At 41.1% G+C, this 12,204-nt stretch overlaps 1 protein-coding gene across 1 annotated transcript in view; it reads left to right on the top strand.

Annotated features, from left to right (window-relative positions):
• tnpo2b (transportin 2b) overlaps positions 1-12,204 on the top strand; it is a 35,684-nt gene that overhangs the window by 7,211 nt on the left and 16,269 nt on the right. The window contains exons 6-12 of the mRNA XM_056234318.1: positions 3,051-3,184; positions 3,272-3,353; positions 4,563-4,685; positions 4,764-4,882; positions 5,008-5,068; positions 10,191-10,362; positions 11,790-11,942. Coding sequence (XP_056090293.1) covers positions 3,051-3,184; positions 3,272-3,353; positions 4,563-4,685; positions 4,764-4,882; positions 5,008-5,068; positions 10,191-10,362; positions 11,790-11,942 — 844 coding nt within the window. The remainder of the gene's footprint in view (positions 1-3,050; positions 3,185-3,271; positions 3,354-4,562; positions 4,686-4,763; positions 4,883-5,007; positions 5,069-10,190; positions 10,363-11,789; positions 11,943-12,204) is intronic.

The following is a 12,204-nucleotide window of genomic DNA, read 5'->3' as shown; positions in this document are numbered from 1 at the left end:
GACACAACACACAGACACACTCATAGACACACACTACAACACACTAGGCATGTGCCGGTATCAAATTTTCATGCTGCGGTTAATTGATTGAGCTTTTATCACGGTATACGGTATTATCACGGTATTTTAATTGCTCAAGAGAAACAGATGGATTGTGGGTATCTAAAAAAAACAACAACTTGCATCACAATGTGTAATTGTGATTTTCAAAACATATAACAGAATTTTATTAAGTTTAGTGACAACATGTTACAATGACTGGTAGGCTGTTTTGTATTAATTCAATTCTTGGATTTGATTTCAATCTTAATTCAATATTGACTCATTTGGATAAATATTAGGTAGGCTACAGTCTACATGTAAATTGTTCTCAAGAAAAAAATATATCTCACATAATGCTGTAAACATACAGAGAGAAATTAAATATAATGGGGTTTTCATTATAATAACAATTATGTAATGACAAGTAAACATATAATAAATATGTAATATAGTGCACATATTTAGCAAAATACTCCTCGCTATTTTTTTCTAGTCAACTAATGTGCTGGTCATTAAATGGCTTTCCTGAGGTAAATGTAACGTTCTGTGACATAACTGTTCTCCTGCAGTTTTATTGACCTCTTTCCGTGTTTGGAAAACACTGATTGATCGATATTATGTATGAGGCACATACATTTCGGTAAGTTGTACTGTATCTTTAAATAAAAAGTAACAGATGATCGGTTTACTTGAACTGAGGCGCAGCGATCTGTCACAATGGACAGAACCTAAGAGCTGATTTTTATTATTTTTTTCATATCAAAAGTAACCTGCGCTTTCTAGTCTGTCGGTGTCAGTGTCCTCTTTGCTCCGCGATTTTTCTCTGTGTCAGAGCGTGTGAAAAGTGTCAATTGCGTAAAGCGCCTTTCAGACAGGTCGCGGAATGCGCGGCGCTGGCCGCTGGGTTCAACGTTGCCCTTCAGATACAACGCGATTTGCTATTTTGCAAATAAAAAGTTTAACTATTTTGAATTTTGACCCCGGCGTGCTTTGGTCGGCGCAGCAACAAAACGTCCCCGCGCATATTCCCTGTCCTGTCTGAAAGCTGAATGCGTGAGAGTTGGCAGCCCTGTGGGGGATAAATCGTCGGCAGCGTTCCTCCTTCCGCCATGCTTCTACTCCATGTGAGGATTGTTTACATTAGACTAGAGTGCGCACTGCTGCCGCATGCACACAGTGCTTATACATGTGGGGATTGTTTACATCAGAGTGCGCACGTGTTTTGCGCAGCATATGCAGTGTTTAAGCGGTTGAAGGAAAATAAGCTAATGCACGTTCTAAAAGTCTAAATTCGAATCTATTATTTTTCACGGTATTTTGAAGTGCCCGCGATAACAATATCGTGCATATTCATTACCGCGATTTATCGCATTACCGAATACCGGCACATGTCTACAACACACACAGACACAGACACAGAATGCAGTATGGTTACTGTTTACTATGTGCACATTTAGTGTTTTCTAAAATGATCAGTATTCATCCCGAAATGCAGTGCTCTTGATGTGGCCTTCTGTTTGAATAAAAATGTGTACCAGAATGTGCTTAATTTGACTGGCGTGCCAAACATCGTCAGTGTATTTATGCACACAAAGTTATAAAGTTATGTGTTTTCAAGATGATAATGGAAATGTACTGAGCAGAGATCAATCAGTAGCTGCGTTTACATGGTTCAATCGGAATGAAATCAATCCGATTGATGAATCCGAACACGGTGTTTACATGAACGATAAATAAAGTAACCGGGTTGATGTGCGCGTTTATATGTCACAAGATTCAAATCGGAATTGATTTTTTGATATGCGCACACTGCACGAATATGCCGCTGTTCGCGCATAACTATTCTCCTCTATTGGTTCTTTTTTTTTTTTTTTTTTACAGCAGACTTAATATTCATCCGTTTCTGGTCATGATTTGGAGACGATGAGCATGAACCGTTTTGCCGTGCTGCTTATATTGATCACGCAGTAAAACCCCGCGCCCAAAACCAGTCGTCCATGGATGATAATCTGAAACAAGCACTGGTGGGACGTTGTCCTGCTTCACTTCACAGACGCTGAGTGAAACGAGAATTTTTTAATAACGGGACACTCATTTTATATTTACTTTATTCAACAGGAAGAACAGCTCGTTCCGCGCGTCATACGCCATCACGCTATTTCAACGTCATTGCACATGCGCAGTCCTTATAGTTTCGGTTTTCAATCCGATCAAGTGTTTACATGTTCTCTCGATCGGATTACAAAAGGAGTAAACCACCCCTGCTAATTGGATCGAAATTTCAATCGGATCGATTAAGGTGTTTACATGAAGGTTTTTTAGTCCGATTGAGCCGTCAATCCGATTATAAGTGTCCATGTAAACGCAGCTACTATCTGCATCTGAACTGATTTTTCATTAGTATAAATCAGTTAAAAAACATTAAAAACAATTACTTTTTCTAGAAAATAATAACAGTACTGTAACATTACTGTGTTTCTTGTTGCACATGCTGTTTAAAAAACAGTATATAGTTATACTGTGCAGTAGGCGGTGCTAGTATTTCACACTAAATATTCCTGTCTATTATAAATTCATAATGCTGACAGTGATTGTTTGATTAGTTATTTCTGCTGATTGCTTTTAAGTCGGCATGAGTAGTAGTCTTTTCTTCCCTATTGTGACGTATATCCGAGTGAAAAGGCTTCTCAAACAAGAACAAATGTAGGGCGGGGCTTGATTTTGTTCATGGGGAATTGATTGGATGGTTGTGGTTTGCTATTGGTGGATCTCATGTGAGTGACAGGTTGCTCCGCCCTCACGCCAGTAAACGCATCATCAGAGAAGAGATGAGCTGTGAGAGGGACGGGAAGTTATGTGGATTACGTATTACGGCGGCACATGAATAAAAAAAGAAAGAGAAGATGGGCATGAATAAATAATTTATAAAAAATACTGCTATTAAAAAAAAGAAAAAATCGTCCCTTTTGATTTCATGGTGACTTTAACCTGTGTGTGTGTGTGTACAGGGTTCTTTCGGCGCGCTGCAGAAGATCTGTGAGGACTCGTCTGAACTGCTGGACAGTGATGCTCTGAATCGACCCCTCAACATCATGATCCCCAAATTCCTGCAGTTCTTCAAGCACTGCAGCCCCAAGATCAGGTACAGGACCGCGCGCACTTATCTTCAGAATTAATCACGGTCTGTTTTATAACGAGTGACATGTATTAATCCACATTCTGTCTTCAGGTCTCATGCCATAGCGTGCGTGAATCAGTTCATTATCGGCAGGGCTCAGGCTCTCATGGACAACATCGACACATTCATAGAGGTGAGTTGGTCACCGATTGCTGTTATTTCAAGCAGTGACTTTAATCTTGCTTTTGAAGCAGAAAGACTTTTAACGACAGATTCACACTAACCATACAAATGAGCTTTTTAAAAATTTGCCTTAACACAGTTTGTGTTTTCAGCTCATTTGTTCAGTTCAGTTCAGTGAGTCATCTGAGCTGACTGATTGATTCAGACTGATAAGTGATTCAGTCTGATTCGATAAAAGAACCACACGATTCACAATTAGTGAATGACACGGCACATTGATTGTTTTTGTTATGAATAATACTTGTAGACTCGGACAAACAGTCAACATTCGGTGACAGGCGCTATGGCAGCTGTCACAGTAGGAGACATTTCACAGGAGGCAATTGATGATTTTTGGAGACAGAAAGATTATATATCATCTCAAAGTCACCAAAAGGGCATTAACTATGCATTGGAGGGTTATATTAATAATTTTATTGTTGAGAAGGTCGATGAAAAGCTTCAGCTCCAGGCAAAAATGTACAGGTCACAGTGTAAACGTGATAAACCGCATCTCGTTGCCATCACCATCTCAGACAACAAAATAGAGGATCAGCATTGTTCACGCACTGCACATGAATCTTTAAGCACAACATTGCTAGCATTTGTTATCTCGGTTATTTAAAGATACGGTAATGAAGCTAAGTGACATGATGTACAACGCAGCTAGAAGCTAACGTCAACGTTTTCTAATGTTAGGCTAACGTTACCTAAGATAACGTTCAAATACATTGTTGACTTAGAACAGATGTAGACATCCTTGTTTAATTCTAGTTTAATTTATCCACGTTTAGTTGGTGTTGTGGTCTACCGCATAACTTTATCCAGAGCAGACACTTATCTCGGTTGAGATGTTTGGGAAAGGGTAAAAAATACACACCGTCGCCCTGCCTCTCGGGATACCTAGTGTCGGAGTTGCATGTACCCCATGCATGACCATTTTAAACTTAAAATGACAAGAAAAAACATAAAAATGAATGAAAACTGACTAACTGCAATGCATTTCAATGGACGTGGAAGCAGAGAATGTCCGAGTGTATTGGGTTAGCTATGCGCACTGTGATTGGCTCATCGCGTTTTGGGGGCGTGGCTTAGCCATAGGTCAATTGGGTTCACGGTGCACTATGAATGAATCTGTAGTTATTTCTGTGGTGAAGGCTGAGCTCATCTGTGTTTTCAGTCTCTGTTTGCGTTGGCGGGTGACGAAGACTGCGAGGTGAGGAAGAACGTGTGCAGAGCTCTGGTCATGCTGTTGGAGGTCCGGATCGACCGTCTGATACCACACATGCACAGCATCATACAGGTGAAGCATGCGAACATCTGAGGCGTTGTTTACAGTGGAAAGCTGGGAGGTTTGAGTCTCACCCGTGTCTCTCTGCAGTACATGCTTCAGCGCACGCAGGACGCGGACGAGAACGTGGCGCTGGAGGCGTGCGAGTTCTGGCTGACTCTAGCGGAGCAGCCCATCTGTAAAGAGGCTCTGTCGGGACACCTGGTCCAGTGAGTACTGCAGGCCATCATCACACACACACACAGATGAAGCCTCTGGCCTCCGCTAGGGTCTGTTTGTGAGATGTGATCTGAACTCGTGTGAGGTGATCTAATGTTAACGTGTGTCCCTACAGACTCATCCCCATCCTGGTGAACGGAATGAAGTATTCTGAGATCGACATCATTTTACTGAAGGTGAGTCACCAAATATGACGCACAATCTTTTGAGTCAAATCATGTTTATTGCATTAGTAAGGTGCGGTCACATTATCAATTCTGATACAATCGCAGTATTTATTACAGGGCTCGACGTTAAGCCTCGTCATGTGCTTGTCCTCCGTACAAGGGAATTGTTCATTCACTTGTCTGACTAAAAAGCATGCTTGTCCTGATTTTATTTTTATTTATTTTTGTGGTGTACAAATGATTTATTCTGAAGCAATATTCTCATCACTGTTCTATCAGCTTTGACATTTAAATCTGCGTATTTATGGCATTTTTCTTTTTCACCTTTCGGTTATTTTAGGCTGTGAAAATCAGATAAAGTCAGAACACAACATATCAAAACAACAGCTAATTAAAAATATGAATACAGGGCTCGACATTAACGCTTGTCTGCTTGTTCGGCACAAGCGGATTTTTTAAAGTGAAGACAATTTTACTTGCCCAACCGGACAAGCAGCCTGATTAAATGGCGCTTTTCCATTACCAGTACCAGCTCGATTCGACTCGCCTTGGCTCGCCTCGGCTCGCTTTTCGCTCCGTTTTCCATTGCAGAAAGTACCGCCACAAATAGTACCCGGTCATCATGGCGACGCATTTCGTTCCTCGTTGCCCCATCAAGCTCTCGCTGGATCCTCTCTTCGGCAACCAAACAAAGGAATGTCTGCACCTCCTCGTTTGACCACGGCGTATTCTTCCGAGTTGCCGTAATAATAGTAGTAAGTTTAGTAACTATCTCTGGCCAAACTATTTAAAAATGGCGGGGTTATTCTGGATACTCCATCTGGCGCGTGCAATGATGACGCAGATTCTCTGTGACCAATCAGCAGTCGGCATTGTTTTCACGTCACATTTTAGTATCGGCTTAGCTCGCCTCAGCTCGCTTAGAACCTCGCCGGAGGTGGTACGAAAAAAAGTACCCGAAAGCAGGTACAGGTACAACTTTTACACAGTTGAAAACCAAACAAAGGCGAGTCGAGCCGAGCCGAGGCGAGCTGGTACTGTGTAGTGAAAAGCGCCAAAAGTGTCAATAACAAAAAATATACTAAGGAATCACCAAAACACGATATTGACTGATTGTAGGGATGCACGATGATATCGGGACAACATCGGTATCGGCCGATAAAAGCTTAAAATGACCATCATCGGCATCGGCCGATATGAATATTTCTGCAGATGAGTCTTGCCGATAGGGTGGCGTGTTTCCTATGCGCACGTGACGACCGTGAACGAAGCATGAGCGCCAGCAACTTAAACTTCCAACTAGGGGTGTGCCGTGCGTCTCACGGTTTTTGATCGTGGACGATTAAAATGTCTCCACTATCTGCTTTTGAAGAAAAATCATAGTATCGTGCATTAGGGGTGGGCGATATGAGCAAAAATTCATATCACGATATTTTTCACTGTCCGGACGATATCGATATTATATCGCGATATGAGAAAAAAAATTGGAATCACATTTTAGTACACCTTAGTTAAATTACAGGCAAAATATGTATTTTAACACTAGATAACTAGAAACAGGTGAGGCATTTCATTGGACATAGACCTGAAATGTGTGTTTTTTTTTATTGTGCCATTTTTTTTCTCTCAAAAAGTGCAAACGTGCAACATGAGGTAGGCCAGAATGCACTTGTTATGTCTTTCCACTTTTTGCTCGTCTTGTTATAATGAGAACCGGCAGTGAATGAAGACTTTATTGATTTCTGAGTGAGAGCCGTCTTCGGGTGTGCTCTGTCTTCGGGAATATCTGTTGTTATAGTTTTGCTTTTTTAAATTAGTTTTTATTTTAATATCGTTTTCAATTTTGCTTTAAATTTCAGTTTAGTTTTAGCTAGTTTCATTAATGGTTTTGTTAGTTTTTATTTTGCAAACACATTTCTATATAGTTTTTTTTTAAATTTTATTTAGTTTCAGCTTTAGTAATTATAGTTTAGCTTTAGCAGAGCGAGCAGAACACTTCCAGTGTAGACCAAAGCGAGACGTTTAATTTAAGTTTAATGTTTGCACAGGTTACCCTTAACTCTTGTGCAGACATCTTAATAATAAAAATAAAATAATGGTTTGAGATTGAACAAAGCACCAAATAAATAGAACTTAAAAGTATACAAGAAAAAAACAATGAACATTTTCATACAAACTAATTCATTAGTGTAAGGACTAAGGAGACAGAATAAAGACCTACAGTTTGTACAGTATAAACCCCATTACGTCTATGGAGAGTCCCCACACAGATAGTGGACCAGTGTGTGTTTGTGCGCTTATGTGTGTGTCGTGTGTATGCGCGCGCTTATGTGTGTGTCGTGTCCTGTTATTCATAGCCTAACGTTACATTGCGGGGAAATGTCTCCACGTGGATAATATTATTAGCAGTAAATGTTTTGTAAAAACAAAGTCAAAGATAATAATAGCAGATTTCAACCTTCATGAAAACATGACATCTCAAACATAAAGTAGCCTAGAACTTTAATGTTTTTTTGTGCTTGACGAACTTGTTTTGGTGTTGCACCCGCGTCTCGCAAATGAAACGGCATTCTAAAAATGCTGCGCTCAAGTTAAAAGTAAAACTTGCGTCTCATTACCTTGTCATTTCCCATTCCACCGCAAAAGATAAATCCATCCTTTATGAACAGCCGCTTAGCTCTAGCGATGTGTTGGACGTTAAGCCCCGTTCACACTACAAGCGGCTTTGTCGCCAGTGGCTGGCGATGAGGTCGCTAGTGGGAGTTCCCACTACTGGTTGCCTTTATGAATGACATCCAATGATGTGGAGAAGGATCATACGCGCTCCGCTCCTATTGGTTGTCGCTCCTCATTTGCATAAAGTTAAACAGATCTCAACTTTGTCGCGTCGCCAGACACGCCCCATCTGGTCGGCAACGGTCGCTGTCGCGCGTGTCGCCGGAAATCGCCAGCTCCCCATTGAAATGAATGGTATCGCGTCGCTTGGTCGCGTGTAGTGTGAACGGGGCTTTATACGGTCCTTCATTGAACGCGTCACAGGACAGCGGTTAATCGCCTCAGCAACTTCACGCGTATGAAGCGCCAAATCAGTCATTTCCTTAAACAGCGTATTCGATTCTGTATCGTCATTAGTGTTAGTTGTAAAGAGTACCAAATTGAACAAAACAATATAACTGCAAAATTTGAATTTATGAATACGGTATCCTCGGTATCGCAAAATCCATATCATGGCACAACATAATACCGGTATTCACGTTCATACCGATATAGCGCCCACCCCTATCGTGCATTCTATCAGTTCAATTCTGGCGCCTTCATCTCAACATACTGTACAACGCGACGTACATTCACATCACATCACATGTAAACGCAGAGGTAGAGTTACACTCACGGGACACCGCAATTCACAAAAGTTCATTGTTTGCATGTGCGTCAAAGTCTTGCTAGGTAAACATGTCATTCACGTGCTGATGCGCTGTTCTAACATCCGCTTTTCTGAGCGCGTACACCCGACGCTCACAGGAACTAAAGCCTGTCACAGCTTCTGCATACTGGACTAATCTTTCGAGTCTTATTGCGCTGATACTGTCAAATACACATAAGGTTTACATAAACAAAGTTGGTTATGTCTAAAGTGAAAGCAAACAGAGAAAATCTGCTTGTCAAATGCGTGTATATTAGACGCGTCGCGTTACTCGCGTGCAGTTCTTAAAGAGACAGTAATAATATTCTGCCGCTTGTCTTTAAAGAGATACTGCACCCAGAAATAAAAATTCTGTCTATCTAATGTTGTTTCAAACCTGGATTCATTTCTTTCTTGTGCTTAAATATACTATGGAAGTCACTGGAGTACAGCAACTGTTTGGTTAGCCACATTCTTCCAAATAACTTTTATAATTTCAACAGAAGAAAGAAACTTGAGAGAGTAAATGATGACAATTTACATTTTTGGGAGAACTATCCCGTTAATGTTAATAAAACAACAAAACACAAAGAGGAAATCACTCACTGCTCTTGACTGAGAACATTAATAGGAGCTTTAATAAGCTTTTTTTGCACTTAAAAAAAAATACAAATATATCGGTATCGGCATCGGGCAAAATTAGTTTGAAAATATCGGCATATCGAATATCGGCCAAAATCCTATATCGTGCATCCCTAACTGATTGTATTACATTTAGTGTAAGTGGCGAGCAATAGTGGATAATAATATATAATGTATCATTTACTGATGGCAACACTCGAGGAGAGATCGAAAAAAAGGAGCGCAGCACACACAAAGAAACTATAAAATATAAAAACTGTGACATTAAAAAAAAATCTTTTTCTGATATTATTTGATTTCATTTATAAAGTTGTAGCAGGTGTGTTTATAGGGGTAACCCTGGAAACCGCTAATATTACTGAATTTACATACGTTCCATCTTGCTCCTCGTCCATTTTGGTGTTGTTTACAGAGTGCGCGAGCCTCTTTTATGTAGCATACAGACACACTGAGTGACATCATTTCCATCAATCGGTTCAGTTTATCAACAGAGCGAGTGCGGTCCTGTATTTGTGAGATATGCGCCTAACGGCGGGAGCGGTTGTTGACTGACTGATAGACGGATGTATTGCTGAAGCAATGGGGCAAACATAAGTTCAAATCAATTCAAGTTCAACGCACACAGGCTACTTCGAAATGGACTTTCCTTTGGCTGAATGTGTACTGTGATGACGTCACATGACGCGTCTAGGCCCAAATTCTGCGGGGAAAATCGCAAGCTCCTCTGAATTTTGTGGAGTTTGCTTGATTTTGTGTTAAATCAATCTCAGTTCATTCAAAGAACCAACTCATACGAGTCATTTGTGGATGTTTCTGATTCACTTAAAAGAACTGTTCATTTGTTCGTGACTCAGACTACAACGGTCGTGTTGTGTGTTAATTTTTACGTGCAGCCTGCAAAGACAACTAAATAGAAAGCCGATTCTAGATCTGCAAAATTGTGATTTTAAGTAACGATATTGGAACTGATTGATTGTGATACCCAGCCCTACTAATTTATTAAGATCTCCTGAGAAGCGAGCACTATAGGGACCTTGTGAATCAGAATGCAGCCTAAGTGTGTCTTTGTGTGTGTGTGTGTCTCAGGGTGATGTAGAGGAGGACGACAACGTTCCTGACAGCGAGCAGGACATCAAGCCTCGCTTCCACAAGTCACGCACCGTCACGCTGCAGCACGAGGGAGGAGAAGGAGAGGAGGGCGAGGACATCGACGAAGATGAGGATGACGACGACGACACGCTGTCTGACTGGAACCTACGTGAGTAAACCGACCAATCAGAGCGCTCTTGCTGGAAATGTTCTTATGCGTGTATGTATATAATTTAATCTGCAACATCAGCACTGTTTTTAATCTGACTCGAGCTGAATAATGACTCTATTGCTTTCTGTACAGCTGCTTATAACTGAATTGACCTTGTTATGAAATTGTTGAAATTTACAGTTATTGATCTGGCGTATTTTCCGCACTATACGGCGCACCGGATTATAAGGCGCACCTTCAATGAATGACCTATTTTAGAACATTTTTCATATATAGGGCGCACCGGATTATAAGGCGCATAAGATACTGCAGTCAAACGTTTGACTGGGTTTGCGTTATGCATCCACTAGATGTCAACAAAACAGTCAGATAAAGTCAAACTTTATTAAGCTTTTTGACAACTCCGTTCACTCCCATGGTAACGTTGTTCAAACGTTAAGGGAAAACTCCGGTCAATTTTAACATTGAGCTCATTTTTTGTAAATTTGGAGTGCTGTCAGTACAGATAACAACGACAAAAACCGGTGTTGCCTACACCGTGTTATCCTCTTTTTAAAATGTGCACCCTGTTGACTTAAACGGGAAAAGTTTTAAACCTGCTTTTAGCCTCTTAACAACCTTAATGTGTCATTACAAGTGCACAGCCATGTGAGTGAACACGGTGAATCTGACTCCAGTAAATGTGAAAGATATGAATAAAAATGATGTTTATTTAGCCAGCTCACATACCCGTATTTTCTTCCTGTTTTCAGTCGAAGTCCACAGTAGGCGATTGTCGAGTGCGCGCGCGCGATCATTGGTAACTCAGCAACAGTGTAGACTCAGACTGTCAGCTGTCAGGTGATGACGGTGCTGTGTGGTGTTGTGAGAATATCAGCTCAAATGGATAGTTCATCCGAATCAGATGTTGAACACACGGAGGAGGTTTGATCGCGCGCGCGCGAACTCGACAATCAACTACTGTGGACTTCGGGCCAAAACAGGAAGTAAATACGGGTATGTGAGCTGGCTGAATAAAGAGATTATTCCTGCCTTCGTGAAAGCTCGGATCACAGGAGACTGATATATCAGCCCAGGCATCCACGATCCATTGGCAGATAGTGGCGTAAGTCGGCCGGCGCTGTCTCCCCATCCATAGATAAGGCGCTCCGCATTATAAGGCGCACTGACGTTTTTTGAGAAAATTAAAGGCTTTTAAGTGCGCCTTATAGTGCGGAAAATACGGTAAACTGAATCAACATTGAACTCGCTGAAATATGACACTATTGTCTTTTTAGAGCTGCTTTTTGAGATTGTCTTATGTTTGCATTATTGATCATTATTTTCCTGTTTATTCCTGTGAAGCCGCTTTGAAACGATCTGTATTGTATAAACCGCGATGTAAATAAAGGTGACTTGAGTGGTATGTTCTTGCATGTTCACAGGGAAGTGTTCTGCGGCGGCGCTGGACGTGTTGGCTAACGTCTTTCGGGATGAGCTGCTGCCGCACTTGCTGCCGCTGCTGAAGGGCTTGTTGTTCCACCCGGACTGGGTCATCAAAGAGTCTGGGATACTGGTGCTGGGAGCCATCGCTGAAGGTCTGTATCTCACACACACACACACACGCCCACACTCATTTCACACAATTTTGTTTTGTGTTTGTTGTAATATGGTTGTAAGAGTGCATATCTTATATTTTTTAACTTTTTTTAACCTTTTTTTAATGAGCTGAGAGTAGTTACGAAAAGACCTTTCAAAATAAAAGTCCCGGTGTAATTCAGGCTTGTTTTATAGAGGTGGGAATCTTTTGGTACATCACGATTCGATTTGAATCCAATCTTGAGGCCACGATTCGATTTT

Source organism: Rhinichthys klamathensis, unplaced genomic scaffold (assembly GCF_029890125.1).
Source record: "Rhinichthys klamathensis goyatoka isolate OS25496 unplaced genomic scaffold, OSU_Roscu_1.1 h1tg000393l_1, whole genome shotgun sequence".
Taxonomy (NCBI): domain Eukaryota; kingdom Metazoa; phylum Chordata; class Actinopteri; order Cypriniformes; family Leuciscidae; genus Rhinichthys; species Rhinichthys klamathensis.
The sequence above is the reverse complement of the archived record's forward strand: the minus strand, read 5'-3'. Positions and strand labels throughout refer to the sequence as shown.